General features: G+C 36.4%; 2 protein-coding genes across 4 annotated transcripts in view; one reads left to right on the forward strand and one right to left on the reverse strand.

Moving 5' to 3' along the window:
• The window catches only part of TPR (translocated promoter region, nuclear basket protein), a 66,496-nt gene extending 53,809 nt beyond the window's left edge, over window positions 1–12,687 (reverse strand). Inside the window, exons 1-13 of one of the 2 annotated variants that reach the window (XM_045811453.2) lie at window positions 12,551–12,687; window positions 11,898–12,206; window positions 10,375–10,479; window positions 7,765–7,838; window positions 6,147–6,243; window positions 4,895–4,998; window positions 4,378–4,542; window positions 3,632–3,724; window positions 3,143–3,223; window positions 2,976–3,063; window positions 2,063–2,203; window positions 1,569–1,660; window positions 1,111–1,308 (exon numbers count right to left, since the gene is read on the reverse strand). In XM_045811453.2, coding sequence (XP_045667409.2) covers window positions 1,111–1,308; window positions 1,569–1,660; window positions 2,063–2,203; window positions 2,976–3,063; window positions 3,143–3,223; window positions 3,632–3,724; window positions 4,378–4,542; window positions 4,895–4,998; window positions 6,147–6,243; window positions 7,765–7,838; window positions 10,375–10,479; window positions 11,898–12,206; window positions 12,551–12,620 — 1,617 coding nt within the window. In that variant the 5' untranslated portion in view covers window positions 12,621–12,687. The remainder of the gene's footprint in view (window positions 1–1,110; window positions 1,309–1,568; window positions 1,661–2,062; window positions 2,204–2,975; window positions 3,064–3,142; window positions 3,224–3,631; window positions 3,725–4,377; window positions 4,543–4,894; window positions 4,999–6,146; window positions 6,244–7,764; window positions 7,839–10,374; window positions 10,480–11,897; window positions 12,207–12,550) is intronic. The other variant, XM_045811452.2, reaches the window with a different exon arrangement.
• A 92-nt stretch (window positions 12,688–12,779) lies between these two features.
• ODR4 (odr-4 GPCR localization factor homolog) overlaps window positions 12,780–16,174 on the forward strand; it is a 39,297-nt gene continuing 35,902 nt past the window's right edge. Inside the window, exons 1-2 of one of the 2 annotated variants that reach the window (XM_087858501.1) lie at window positions 12,780–12,968; window positions 15,637–15,757. In XM_087858501.1, the coding sequence (XP_087714627.1) occupies window positions 15,659–15,757 (99 nt within the window). In that variant the 5' untranslated portion in view covers window positions 12,780–12,968; window positions 15,637–15,658. Of the gene's footprint in view, window positions 12,969–15,636; window positions 15,758–16,174 lie in introns of those variants that run through there. The other variant, XM_087858505.1, reaches the window with a different exon arrangement.

A 16,174-nucleotide genomic window follows, 5' to 3' on the forward strand; every position in this document is an offset into this window, starting at 1 on the left:
CACCCAAGGGACCTCTTACTAAAACCACAGGGTTGGGGGGGAGGGGCGGATATTAAAAGCCAATACTCTTGTCAAGGCAAGACTGCTAGATGTCAAATGACACTGGAGAAAAAGACCATTTGATACAACATACCTGGATTTAAACTGACATCTAAATCATAATAGCAACAGCAACAAAATTTTAAGTTTGAATTAAGGATAAAACTTATTTATACTATTTTTTCACAGGGGGAAAAATTTATCAGTTTAAAACAGCAGATACAAAAAGTTACTGAATTTTCTCAAAACTTGTTTAATACATCTTGAGTTCTTCTCAGTAGTATTAATAGTTGTACCCTAAAAGCAAAATTATGTGAATATGTTCTTTTTTAATTACTATCTAGTAAAAACGAATCTTAAAAGGCAAGATATTGATGAATTTCCCTGGTACTTCAAATTTGCAAAGGAAGAGTAACAAAATAATGCATACAAAAATTTGCCGAATTGTGAAATGTTATAAAAAAGGAGTTCTTCCCTGTGGTCAAACAACATCACCATCTCCAGACAGAATATCAGAACTGTCAGACAAAGAATGACTAGGACAAATTTACAAGAGTTCTATTACAAAGAGAGATTGTTATTTTAATTTGAAGAGTAGTCCAAGGAGATTTGGCTAACCATCAACCACTACAGAATCCTACAGAAAACTTCTCTAACGCCTTAATAGAAAAGGCTCCCATAATTTTAGCTGAATAAGAATATTTCATGATTACAGGTGTTTAATACTATAGAATTACCCTATCACTGAAAAGCAAAATTAGCCTTTTCTGACTCAAATATTTCATTTTATTAAGAGAGAATGCCTACACACGTGCATAAGCAGGGGGAAAGGTAAGAAGAGGGAGAGGGAGAGAGAGAATTTTAAGCAGGCTCTGCACCAGCTGGAGCCTGGTGTGGGGGTCAATCTCATGACTCTGAGATCATGACCTGAGACAAAATCAAGAGCTGGACGCTTAATCAACTGAGCCACCTAAGCGCCCCATTAAATATCTTAATTCTAAGAGAGAATTACTTTCTAAATCACTTGTCATATATACTTTTCCCCAGTTAAAATTTAAGAATGGAACCAACCTTCATAGCTTGTTCAAGCTTAACAGATAAACTTGCCACAGCTTTCTGTGCACGTTCATACTCCTCACGCTGGCGTTTCAAAATTGGTGCTTTGGCTTCAACTTCTTTCACTATTTCATCTAGATACTTATTAATTCTTTTATTCTCTAGTTTCTCCAAAAGCAACTGATCCTGAGTTTCCACATAAGCATTATACAGCTGAAAGGAGAAAAGGGGTTGTTTCAAACCTAAGCGTAATACAGAAGCATATAATTGATCTAGCTTCATAATAAACATGCATTAGCACTTACTAAAATGGAAATGTTTCCTATATGTTGCAAGAACCAGGAACCAAGAAAGCTTTTCTTAGAATGATCCATTAAGCATCAGATGCGTTTAAGAATAATTTTTCTGAGCATTAAATTTCAGCAAATTTCCTTTTACTGAAGGAAAATAATAAGACTTAATACCAGTCTTACCTCGGTTAATTTCATGCCGGGCTTCACTATCTTAGCTACAGCTGCTGCAGTAGGAGACATAGCTGCAAGCTCTTCTTCAGATAATATGGCTCCTGTGCCAACACATAGAAATCTAATGTATTTCTGTACTATTTCACACTAAAGCCAGCAATATTTTTTCTAAGACGAGTAAATGTGACACCTACTAAACATTACATATAAATTCCTAAGCAGATTTTAAAATATGACATCAAACTGTCACGTAATCCAATTCTAAAAATCATGAAGTATAGTTAAAAATGTTTTGGAAATTGACACACAGTTATATGCGATGAAATGGTACTTGTATTTGACAATATAGTAAAGATACGGACAAGTATTAATTTTATAACTAAAAAAACTTGATGGAGTTTCACAACAAGATAGAGAAATAGTACTAGTGGAAAGTAGTGACAACTACGTAGGAAGTCCTAGTATTTTATTCAAGTCATTTATAAGCATCTGTTAATTCATACCTTTACGTTTTGTGGCAGAAAGCAGGTCATTTGCGTTCTCTAATTCCTTCTCCAATTTCCCTATTTTCTCAAGCATTTCTTTTTTCATTTGGTCTTTAGATTCCTCCACTTCTAAAAGATGATCCTGTATTGCTTTATTGGCTAAAAGGACAGAATATCCAAACATACACTTAAAATCTTGGAGCTTACGAAATGTAACAGCACAGTCATTATTTTTCCCTTCAGTAAACATTAAATTCTAGACACACTATGGTTGCCAGTTATCCTCTGAAATCTCTTGCTCTAGTTATAATTCCTGAAATGTCCTGGCCTGCTAAATCTATTTCTGCATTTGATATCTCTGATCTATGGGGAAAATAAGGGAACTCAAAGTAAAAAAGTGGCTCTAAATATCTCTTTGGTTTTATTCTGCTCTTTAGTCTAGAACACAATGACTAGAAAAGATCATATAAACAACTTATATTACACCAGCAAAAAACAAAAACAAAAACAAACCCCCAAACCAAAAATTTACATTTAAAAAGCAAGAATACATGAAAATCAAAGACTTTAAAATATACAGTTTTTAACGCAAAAATGAGGCTTCTTCATGGATTAAGAGAATACCCAAACTATAAACCCATATGTATTTATCAAAGTAAATGTTTCATAAATGGAAGAAAAATTTCCTTTTAGAAACCAGACCATATATAAGGTTATAAAATGAGAAAAACAGTAGCTATCCAAATTTCCAATATCCTATCTGTTGAAAATATAATTCAAAGTTTCTTACTCCAAGAACTTCCCTCTATATCAAATTTTGTCTCTAATAAGATTAATCTAACTTCTAAATCCAACAATCTACACAAAGGTAAAGAAAAAAATACCCCTCAATTAAAAACAAAATAATCTTCCCATAATTAAAAAAACTTACCTTCTCCAGCTTCTTTCAAAAGTTTGTGTAGTTCATCCACTGCTCGGGTCAGTTCATTGCTCTTTGCTTCTGAGTCATCGGCAGCACTCTAAAATTTAATCTTAAAAAGTTATTGGATATCCAAAAATGCAACATTAGGACACTAAAATGTGTGGTTGGGCATTTACCTTGTATAGATTAGAGAGCTTTATATGAGCATTTAATTCATTGTGGAATTTCTCTTCCATACTGGCCTGCTGTTCCTTGGCCTACAAAAAAGACTCAATTACAACACTCTCATTTGAGCGGAATTTAGAATGCTTATTGAATGTTAAGATAAAAAATCCAATTTGTAAAGAGATAAAAATTAACATCAGTTTTCAGGATAAAGATGAATTACCTTAAAGATAAAATATTGCTGAAATTTTTATCTTGAAGTGCAATACTTCAACGATATTAAAATTAACCATACACATTTTCAGACAGTCCTCTGGATATAGCACATGATTGCCATTTCTGAATCTAGCTATTTCAGCTTAGCTACAACACATGACGGTGTCCTGGCCATTTTATGGTGCCAGAAATAGTTCAAAACACGAAATCATTTAAAAAAATAATAGCCTCGTAAGTGCTTTAATATTTTTGTAAAGGAGAAATTTTAAAGTGGTCATCTCTACCTCTTTCAGTTTGGTCAACAGCTCTTCTACATGTTTTTGAAGATTCTCATTTGATGTTTTCAAGCCATTCATCTGTTCTTCCATTCTAGAAACCTAGAAATAGAAGAGTTGGGTGGAGAGAGGATGTTATATTAACTAAAATGAATTTGATATAAAGTTTAGCTGCCAAGTGAAAGCAAAATAATGTCCTATATCCAAAAAAAGGTTTCACATAAAATGTGTATATTTAAGAAAATGATAAATAAAAGCTCATGGAACAACACATTTGGATTTAGCTCACAAAATTTACCACCATTTCTAAATGTATCTTAAAGATACATCAAAAGACAGCAGACAGTATCAAAATTCATCAAAGAATATCTTAAGGTATTTATTTAAATGCAATTCGTTCATTTCCTAGGCCAAATGTTTATGAATTATGTCTTCCACGTTTCTAATATTATAATACATTTACTTCAGTATACCATGGAAGACGTTCATTTTTTTTAAAGATTTTTATTTACTTGAGAGAGAGCAGAGAGCACTAGCTGGGGGAGGGGCAGAGGGAGAGAGAGAGAGGGACAAGCTGACTCCCCTCCAACAGCGCAGAGCCTGACCTGAGGCTGGATCCCAATACCCCAAGATCATGACCTGAGCAGAACTCAGATGCTTAACTGACTGAGCCACCCAGGCAACCCTCACCATGGAATACATGTGTAATAAGCTGGCGCACAGATGTAAGTTTCAACCAAAATTTACTAACTTACCTCCTCTTTTTTGTTTTCAAGATTACATTTAAGCTCTAGAATCTCATTTCCTTTTTCTCTGCCAAGAGCCAGAAGTTCATCGGTTTTAGTTTTTAACTCTGTATTCAGCCATGTATTCTGATTATGTAACAACTCCTTTTCTTGCTCCAAGCGTTTTTCTCGATACTAAAGATATCCAAGAAAATAACATTTACAGTTAAAGACAATATACACGGCTAGTTAAAAGATTTTGCCTGTGGCTAAAGAACACAAGCAGAATCTTAACAACAGAAGTATTTGCATGCATTCTTAACAGAAAACAGATGGTCAGATAAGAACTATAAGAAACTTAAGTATCATATAAACAAATTTTTCTATTAAAATTGTCTTAACGTTTAATTCTTTCCCTGACATTAAACAAAAACAAACACACAGCTTTTAATCACTTTATAGATCACCTGCTTATACTTAAAATTTAATTTAGGTGAGTTTTAAGCAAACATTGTATTTTGTGCATTAAGAATTATTTGTTACTTGCTTTAACAGAAACATCAGAAGCTTGAAGTTCATCCAGTTTTAACTGCAGATCACCCTTTGTGGCATTGCTTTCTTTAAGTTTTTCATTTTGACGTTTAAAATCCTCTAGAAAGGTCAGAAGAGAATTTGAAAATAATGACTAATTAATGCTCAGAGGAATGAAACATCGAAGACGCATCTCTAGAAACACAAGCATTTAATACAAGCTAAGTAGTTCTCAACTCCTTAATTTCTTTTTGTCATACTCAGTTACACATTTAATTTTAACAAATGATAAGCCAAATTTGTGCACCCAACCCAACATGTAAATTATACTGGTTTTTAAATTTTTAAATGCAGTATCATAAGCTAAATATACAAAATAACATTAATTTCCCTGATATATACCCATAGATTAAAATTTCAGTCATTTGTTAAGTCAAAAAGCAGTAATACATATACAAATCTACTCAAAACAGCCAGAATAATACATGCTTAATTTCTCTATATTCCTTACACTGAAGTTTTTATTAAAAAATATTCTTTTAATTTTATCTACCCAGTAGCTGATCAATATCACCAAAAAATACTCTGCAGTAACTTAACTGAGACTGGAAAAGTGTAGTTACCTAATTGAGTATTATCGTATAGAAACATAAATAGTTGAAAATTCTATTAATAAAAATAAAAATCGTAATAATTTTATAAAAGGAACCAAAGGGAATACGATTACACTGCTTAAGAGTCATGTTTACCTTAATATATCAACTGTATCATATACTATATACTATACTATGTATCTACCTTACTTATATGTATTACTTAGCTTGTATTCCCACCTAACTCCTTCAGTCCATATTTTTAAATATAAGATTTCCTTTCAGGTTCTTCTACATATTGAATGTTTTTGGACAGGTTATACCAGCAAGTGTGTCTATACTAGAAGAAAGAGTTCAGCCTCTACAACTGAACACTTAAACTGGTTCCAATTTGATATTATAAATCACACTGTAGTAAGTATCTTAGCATGTAAACCTTGGTCCAAATTACAACTTCTTAGATGTTTTTCATTTGTGTATATTTGTCTAGACACTTCTTTAAAATCTTGATAATGATCTAAAGATAAATGGGAGAAACAGTAGGATATTACATTGACTATATTCTGAGCTATGATAAACAAACACCGGCAACAGAAATGGGCTGGGGATTAATTCCGAGCACTATTAGAAGAGAGAGGACAGACTGGAGTTAGAAGCTAAAGTATTTCTTCATACCTGTTAAATATTCAAGCTCTTGAGATAGTCTCTCATTGGTTCTAACTAAGTCTCTTTTCTCAGCTTCTAATTCTTCTTTCGTCCTTGTAAACTGACTCTATCACATAAAGGAAAAACAGAATGTGTTTAAATTAAAAACTGTGTTCAAGTCCCAACACAGATATGCCACTTTATTTAACACTAGCTATAGTTTAAGAATGGTTGGTTTTCTTTCTCATATAACTTAATACATCAAGAAATTTAAACATTACCTGTAATCTCAACACTATATTTTACATTTTTAAAAATTATTTTTCATAGGCTTATGAAAAATTTCCCACATCACTATTTAGCACTTGGAAGTGTCCTTGTTACTTAAACATGCTTTTGTAGAAAAGGCATTAATTTACTTCTAATTTTTGCTGCCATAAAGTACAATTTTGATGGATATCACTGCATTTACAGGTAGGTTCAAATTATTTTTCAAGAAAGAGCCCTAGAAATGAAATTATTTAAAACCTTTAATATTTTTTCTCAAACTACTTTGCAGCAAGACAATGGCAATCAATACGCTTTGATTCCTAAGTGTCAATCTCAAGCCACCACTCCATTCTTAAAAAAGAGAAAGAAATCAATGTTAACATGGGGAGATGAAAAATAATTACTTTTATTGTTTTATCTGCATTTTTATGATCACAAGTGAAGTAGAGCAACATTTCATATTGCCACTGACCATTTGTGCAGCTTCCTCTTTTTTTTTTAATTCCTTTGCCCATTTCCCCCTTGAATGATTTTTCTTAAAATATGAAAGTTGTCATAGTAAGGATCCAAATAGTCATCTTTTAATTGAAAAAGATACTTATTAGTGGCTTATTTGTGTTTTAGTTCTTTTTATGCAGAGAATTTTAAATTTCTATTGGATTAAGTCTACCACTTTCCCATTACAAGTACCTTTTATACACCAAGTACCTTTTAATCTCAAATCAAACACAAGTTTTTTTTGTTTTGTTTTTCCAAACACGAGTTTTAAAAAAGCAATGAGGAGAGCCTGAAGTTCTATCCAGTTAGAGAATCACTGAGTATGGCCGCTTTATTAAAACAATGGGTAAACAATCCTTGTGACCACATTCAATCTGTTACTCTTATCACTACTCTAAGCAAACGATTTCTGATATGGATTCATCCATATCCCCAACTGTATCATAATAGTTGAAATAATGCCTGAGCAACAGTAAGTCAACAGTAAGTACTAAATAGAGAATTTCTAAAAGAAAGGAAGGATGATAGGTAAGTGGGTTGAGTGGGGGACAAATAAGTGAATCTATGAATATCTCTCCTACTTATAGTTCTATGGCACTTTACTTACAATGTGAATTAAAAAAAAATCACAACCTTAAGAGCTATAGCGTTAAGAGCAAGTTTCTTTTTATAGTAAGTACCAATATATTCTGATGAGTAAAAGAAATACCCAATCAATAAAACATATAAAGGTCCAAATTAAGGAAATTATATATATGCATTTCTCTTAGTAGTTTCTCCTAATAGGACATGTTTCATGTTCACATTCAGTAACACAAAATAGAATACTTCCTCAAGTATCATGTTTATAGTTAGCTTTATTCACATGAATAACTTTTACCTGAATGGCAACACTGCGATCCTGAGCAACTTCAAGTTCTTTATTTTTCTCAGTTAGTGCCTTCAGTTGATTGTCTGGATAAAAGGAATTTTATGAACATACACACATAAACTTAAAAACTGCAATGGCAGTTTTCATTCAACTGCCACCCATATACACGTTTTAAAATAAAGAAACTGGGGTATCTGGGTGGCTCAGTCATTAAGCGACCGCCTTCGGCTCAGGTCATGATCCCAGGGTCCTGGGATCCAGCCCCGCATCAGGCTCCCTGCTCAGCGGAGAGCCTGCTTCTCCTCTCCCACTCCCCCTGCTGGTGTTCCCTCTCTCGCTGGGTCTCTCTCTGTCCAATAAATAAATCTTTAAAAAAATAAAAATAAATAAATAAAATGAAGAAACTGAGTCTCAGAAAGGCTGAGTTACAGAACATAGTATTCCAAATTCATGAATATCCAAATTTACTCTACTTCTAAACCAAACTTTTTTCTTATTTTTTTTGTTAAAGATTTTACTTATGAGAGAGAGCATGCGCACAGAAGCAGGGGGAGCAGCAGAGAGAGAGGGAAAAGCAGGCTCCTTGCTGAGCAGGGAGGCTGATGCAGGGCTCAATCCCAGGACCCTGGGATCATGACCTGAGATGCAGGCAGACACTTAACCGACTGAGCCACCTAGGTGCCCAAGACCAAATTTTTAAATATGCTATCCTGTCTCCAAAATCTTATTTGTAATCATTCTAACCAACATTTATAGGAAAAAGCACATACAATTATCACTTTAATCATTTTTCAATGATTCTTCTAAGTCAATCGTAACAATGAAATATATTTACAAATCAGAAAATTGAGTAATAAAAACAAGATCAAGAGAATAAATAACATTTAAACGATATAAAATGTATACAGAGTAAATAACAACAATGGATAATTCTGTTTCAGCTTATCACTCTAAAAAGAGCCTTCAACATGGAGGGAAAAAAAATTATGCTTGAAACTGAATTATCAATCTCCACTTATAATGGTCTATCTCCCCTTGTACAGTTTGTTCCCTAAAGGCATGCAGATAACTAGGAAGAATATACTTTCTGAAACTTTCTTCCACTAAAACGCATCTATATTATGTGCTAGCAATTAAATGAATACATTACTGCTACTTCCAATCTTAAGTTCTATTTAAACAATAGGCTTATTATAGGAAAAAACCCTGCTAAATTAGTCTGAATTTTCTATTTTGCGTTAATATTATTTACTGGTTTCCAAACTTATAGATCTGGAATGATAAAGTGAAAAAACACAGACATAACTGTATATCCCAGAAAGGCATTCTAGATGTGTCTAGGTTTTTCCTCATCTTCTCCTCCTCTGCCTTCCAGATCGCGTAAAAGCAGCTATAATCACAGTAATTTTCCTGAAATTCTATAGCACCTCAGTGCTACAGACCCAGTTATTACGCCAAGGCAGCACTATATACAGATGATGAACGAGACCTAGTCACTTAATAAATTAATTATGTCACTTAATAAATTATGTCACTTAATAAATTAATTATTACATGTGTATATAAACCATTGTACATAAATGCCATATATTTTTAAAATTAAGTGCTTCAAAATTAGCTGGAAAAAAATTATGACCTAAATAGTTGATGGGCACAGACCTGGTTAAGAAAAAAGGCTGAAGTGTTAACCACTCTCTTATTAGCTTCCTGTGTTTCCAATCAAATTAAAAATCCAGCTATATCTAATAACAAATATTATGCCCCCACTCTATAAAGACCTTTTCTGACATTTGCTTTCTCCTGTCATAAGCAAAGCACACAATGCACATCATTTTTCCCAAGAAATGCCAGGACCTTTAACTAAGATCTTGTGTACCTTCTAGAACTTAATGATAGAAGAAAACTTATTAAAAAGGAAATTACGCAAGGCACCTGAGTAGAACAGTCTGTTAAGCATCTGACTCTTGGTTTCAGCTTGGGTCAAAATCTCAGGGTCGTGAGATCGAGCCCCACATGGGGGGGGGGCACACTCAGTGCAGTCTGCTTAAGATTCTCTCCCCCCACCCCTTGTACTCTCTCTCTAAAAATAAATCTTAAAAAAAAGGAAATTACCCATCTTTCCTAAGAAACAGGTCTTAAAGAGGAAATATCCTGAGATTCATAAATATTTATAAAAAATACAACAGTTAAAATATAATAAACTGGTCGGCTTTAATCTTCAACAAATTAAAAATAATTTTCTCCTTAATTACATTTTCAGTTGCATAATGCTTTACGACTTTTTAAAATGCTTTCAAACATCTCTCATTTGATCTGTACAGTTAGATAGGTAAGCAGATGGACAGGTGGTTCTAACCATTTTATATGTTATGATTTACATACGGCAAAAGAGCTTCTAATAGCAGTCAGAATTAGAACCCAGGTCTCCTGACCATTAATTAAGCCTTATATTCTTAACAAAGTCTTTACCATCAAGAGAAAACACCAAATACCACCATAAATGAAAACAATGACAATCTGTATTTTCATAAACAGTAAGTCAATGTTTCTAAAGCATACAAAAGAGCGCCTAAAGATCTCCATACTATAAGAATAAAATAAGGATGTAAAAATACTTACTGAGCTTCTCTAGGTCAAGCCTCAAACTTTGGCACTCTCGGGTTTCATTCACAAGTCTCTCCTGACTGTGGGACAGCCTCTTCTCTATCTCAAAATACTGTTGTTCTTCAGAAGCAGAGAAAAAAATAAAATCAAACACACATGTACACACACTGTCAATACTGCTACTTATTTTTAACAATGTTGATTTTAATATTTAAGGCATGGTATTTGAATTGCACTCCAAATAAGAGAATTTGAGTAAAGATAATTAGAGCACTGAAAGCACTTTAACATTTCCAACTGACTTACACGTACATGACAAAAGAAAATAAGACCTACGGGGGTTTTCCAACTTCTCTATTCCACAAAACTGAAAATCTTCAAGGTAGGCAACATGTCTTACTTACCTTAGTATTTTCCCCACACATTAGTAGACATTTTAGCATAAAGCAGACACCAGTACAAAAAAACCTTATTAAACGGAGGAAAAAATTAGATTAAAAACTGCTTTGTTTTAAAAGGTTGTGTTAAAAGATTCAAATACCTAAACATATAAAATAGTTAACCTTATGTAAAAATGAGTTAATTTTACAAGGGAAGGACTGAGGGTGTACTGTTCAGCACAGTATCAACCACACAGAAGACTAACTGATATTTATGTGCAAATTAATGAACAGAACGCGGTGTATCTTCAGTGTTGGGATTCACAGAATTACTTTTCGACACCAATTCTGCTTGATAATTACATTTTTTTGCAGTGATAATGTATTCAGAATTTTCAATCAATTTACCAAAACAGCACCATACTCCCCACACCCCCAGGTAAACCGGGACAAATAACAGTTTTTATTTCACTAACGGTAATTACTATGGTCTTAATCTTTCCTCAAGGATATTCAAGTCACAACTGTCGGTAACTTTCTTATCTGAGGGTCTACTGTAAGTACCTATAAACAGATCTTTAAACTCCGACTTTTACAGAGAAATCCGATATATCAAACTTATTTACGTTCGCTGGGTTTCCAGCACTTAGGCACCTACTCATTTATATGAACATCTAGTTCGTTAACCTGAACAGCCCGAAGGACTAAGAAACAGAACTCAGTGCATGAAGTAGTCAATTAGACAAAGACCTCTGAATGCAGGTGACCAGGAAAAGTGAGCGGAAATTACTAGCAACGCAACATAAAGATAGGGTACTCTAAGCTTAGAGAGAGAGGTCGCAGACTCTCGCTAGTCCGGAGTAAACAGACGCAGATCTTCACAATTTCTGTGTGCCGAACATTAAGTGTCCCTACATGAGACCACACTAATTACAAAGAAAACGGAACTAAGTGTAAATTCGGTTTAAAACAAACAAAAGGGCTCCTTCACTTCAAACTGTGAGAGCAGGTAAGAGCAGGCCTAGGGGGTCTAAGAAGCCGGGAAACCGATGTCACCAGCGTAGTCGCAGGCAGAAAGCGAGCTTGCAAGGGGAGAAGACCAGCCATAGCTACGGAGTCGGGCCCAGAATCAAGGGCGGGAAGAGCGTCGCCACTTACCACTCTCCACCTTAAATTTCTCATGCCGCCCCTTCAGGCCATCGATCTCGGATTGCTGGTCAGCAAGGAACTTTTCAAGTTTGTTCTGGACGGACTTAGGCAGCTTGTTCAGCTCCGTGCGCTCCAGGACTTGCTGCAACACCGCCGCCATGTCGATCTGGCCGGGGGCCGCAGGGCCAGCAGCCGGCGGAGCCGACACCGAGAAGAAAGGCGAAGACCAAGAGGACCCAGAAGCCTGGGCGGCCGCCTCGGCCACCTCGCTCCGTGGCTCGCGTGCGCCTGCCCGCCGGAGACTCCCGCGGCGGGACCCTGGGAAATCGAGTCCTGCCTTAGCGCCGGCACCAGACGCGCCACAGCGCCCGCGCCCGAAGTGCGCGCGCAGCCGCCGGAAGCTAGGCACCCTGGGAATCCGAGTTCAGCCGCGGCCCCTGACCCTCTTTGATTTCCGGCTCCCCAGTCCACCCGCCTCAAGCCGCGCGGGCCTGTGGGAAACGTAGTGTTTTTCTCAATCCCTTCCGTGAGCGGGATTGCGCACCGCCCATTCCGCTTCCTTTTTTTCTCCCCGCCCCCCGGCTCTCCTCCACTGTCCGCGAGGTGGCGCCACAGAGTATTCGTCCACTCATGTCCCTCCCTGAAAAGCAAGGCGACCTTACCGTCAAAGCTCCGGGATGCCATGGGTCGTCCTCTTGGGCGACTTCTAGACACTGAGCCACTAGAGGGCATCGGTCCGGGCAGGGCTGGACGGCAGGCGCCGGGCTACCGCCACGCTCTCAATGGCGCCCGGAAGGGGGCGGGGTGGCGACCGCAGTCGCTTTGGCTGAGGTGCTGCGGTGAAGGAAGGGGGGCAGCGTGCGTCATCAGACCGCGCCACCTGACTCCAGAGACCCTGGGTTTGAAGTGGGAAGTGAGGTGTGGGAAGTCTGTCGCTTTCTGATGAATTCATTGGCTGTGGAATTTGGACCCGAGGGGAATCTGGCCCCTGGACGCTTGTACTTGCACCTTAAACCCCCTTCTCAGGAGGACTGACAGTTCGACAGATTTGTCTGTCACGCGGGCACATTCTGAGTGCAGGTGAGTCAGCCTTCGGGTGTAATGCGTGTGTGTGAGGGTGGAGTTTGTGCGCTCGGGCTCAGAGAGCCTCCTTCTGAAGGAAGAAGGAAAGGGACCGAGCGTAGGAAGCATATGGGCAGGCACTCCGGTACCACACTCAAGTCCAGTTATGATAAAACTTACTTCATTTAAGACGGCGTACTTAGATAACCTTTTGTGTGTATGTGGCGGGGTGGGTACCAACGAGCCAACAGGAATTGAAGGAGCCCGTTTCATTTTTCAGGGAGAGGATTTAAAGAAAGCAGGAGGACTTTGAGTGTAGCCTTTGTTTTTATGTTTTAAGGTAATATTGTAGAAAGTGCTACCATATGTTTATATTTTTAAGATGGAAAAACTGTCAACAAAAGTTTTAAAACACATTCTTAAAAACCGCTTATCACCTTGCCTCCATAATAGAACTACTTGTTTCCAGATTGTAATTCTGTGACCTCTATGCTGAATCTGTAGATTATTTCATGTTTAATTATTCTTCCGAAAGAACTTAACTTCTTCATTGAAAATAAATCATTCCCAGTTCATTCCCCCCACAGTTCCCACAGTAGCAGCCCTTTTGTGAATATTATTAAGGATAAGTTGATTTTTCCCCCAAAATATTTTACATAAGCACTTTAATTTAGGCTGCTGGTATGCATAGTGCTGTACTATTCACTATTAGTGATCTAATATTTGGAAAATGCAGTATTCTGTACTCGGAATCACAACCCTAAAACCAGATAGGTTTTCAGACTTGACTGATTCAGATTTGTTATTTTGTACACTAGGAAACCAGAGTCCAAAGAGATTGAATTGTCTCAAGTCACAGTGCTTGGACAACTTGCATAGCTTATGTTGTCACACAATGCTTCAGGATAAATTGAACTGTTTTAGGCAAGATCTATATTTTTATTAGTGTCCTTTGTAAAGTATGGTTGGCTATATTTTAAAGTTTTGAAGAAGCATTAAAGTATATGATTACTGGGTGACACCTTGGAAAAAATAAGATTGGAAAGTTACATGTAACTTTGGAGTCACTGTCACTGATTTTTCTTGCAATAATTAAGAAATATTAAGGCAGGGGCACCTGGGTGGGTCAGTCGTTAAGCGTCTGCCTTCAGTTTAGGGTGTGATCCCAGAGTCCTGGGATCAGCCCCACCTCGGGCTCCCTACTGGGAGCCTGCTTCTTCCTCTCCCACTCCCCCTGCTTCTGTTCCCCTTCTCGCTGGCTGTCTCTCTCTGTCAAATAAATAAATAAAATCTTTTAAAAAAAGTATTAAGGTAGAAGGAAAAGGAGTAGAATAGCATGATGAAAAAAAAGAAAGTTTAATACGTTAAGGCACTATTAAAAGTGGAAAGCCTTTAAATTTATAGTGGCATTAATGGTTTAGATAGGCAGTTCCAGACTTAGTCTAAAAATAACTCTTGTACAAACCCAATTTACTTGCACAGTTGTTGGGAAATAGCTGGGAAGAAATTTAATGCATTTTGAGAAAACTGAACAGGCTCTTTGAAAAAAACAACATCCAATAGGCAATTTCAAACTGGAACCAATTCTCTGGGCTTTATTTTAGAGTGGTGCAAAATTGTTGTTATTGGCAATTTACTGGTGGCAGACATACCACCCCAGCTTACCTGCAGTTGCCTTGACTTTGTTGTACTAAATAAGATAGAAACTTTTTACACAACCCAAATGACTATTATTTCTATTCAAAATGCTGCAACTGTCGTTTACAAACTGGAGAGAGAGAGAGAGAGAAAGAGCAGAATAGGAGCTACCCTTCGTAGGGGTTTAATTGAGAGACGAGGTATTATTCCTCAGTATGAGCGTAGCATTTCAGGTCATGGATTCTAGAGCAACACTGCCTGAATTTAAATCCCACCTTTGCCATTTACCAGCTTTGTTCCTTGGGCAAGTTGCATTTCTTTTCATCCTTTTGGTTTCTTCATCTATAAAACAAGGGTTATAATAATAGTACCTCCTGGAGTTTTTGTGAATATTACAGATGTTACCATATATAAAGTACTTGGAATAATGCCTTATACAAAGTTGAAACTATGTAAATGTTCATCATTATTGCATTGCTACTTATTGAATTCCATAATTCTAATTATATTGTGAGTTACTCAAGGGCATAGGTCAAATATTATTCATCTTTGTGCCATCCCACTTGGCATAATTTCTAACACGTAGTAATTCTTCACAGTATGCTTATTGAGTAAATGAATTTGGTTCTCTCTACCTTCTAAGAGCAGCTCAGAAATTGTCCTCTTTCCTGTTTTAGAAATGAGCACAATGAGGCTCAGCAGTAGACTATGAAAGATGATACAACTAAGGAGTAGTAAATTAAATAAAAAATTATGTGTGTTGACTAGTAGGTTAGTGTTCTCTCCCTTATCTTAGATATGGAAGTGGGTTTTATCTTTTATGTCAACTCTATTTGATTGGTAGTCTTTTCCAGCAGCACTGTGTTGAGAATTCTGAAGCTACATTTGACCTTTGCAGGAAAGAATACCCTGCTTACCCAGCAATCTCTGCAAGGCGTGGAATAGTATCAGGATGTACCACTTCTGTCTCTATACAACCCCCATGACAAAAACATTGCAAATTATATTTTTGCCTAAAAATGGTGTGTATTTTTTTCTTGTAATTTAGGAGATTGGATTAGTTCCCAATAATGGGAAGAACCTACATTGTAGAAGAGACTGTTGGCCAGTATCTTTCAAACATAAATCTTCAAGGAAAAGCTTTTGTCTCTGGTCTTTTAATTGGACAGGTATGTATCTTTTGGTGCATTTATTGATAAAACAAATTACCTGTTTATTTAAAGTTAAGATGTGCTATTTAACAGTAAGGTCAAGGTTAGGGAATGGAGGAATGGAATGTAGAAGAACAACTTAAAATGGTCTTTGAGGAAAAATGTGGAGAAGCAGGAGAAGACTAGCCCAGGTTTGCTTAAGTCAGAACACATTCCCTTTTGACAATGTAAAAGTAACTCATAATGTAGAAATTCCACAATTAGAATTTCACTGATTATATTATACATATTTTATTGTCTTTCCAAGTGTTTTGTGTTCTCTTCTAATCTTTATTAATTCCTGGTTGTCTAATTCTTTGCAAAAGTAACTTTTGACAACTTTATTCCCATTGTTTTATCTCAGTCTTACAGCAGTAGTAGTCATGTCTTTTGTTA

The sequence above is a fragment of the Ursus americanus genome, chromosome 2 (assembly GCF_024610735.1).
Source record: "Ursus americanus isolate L20-20 chromosome 2, mUrsAme1.1.p, whole genome shotgun sequence".
Taxonomy (NCBI): Eukaryota; Metazoa; Chordata; class Mammalia; order Carnivora; family Ursidae; genus Ursus; species Ursus americanus.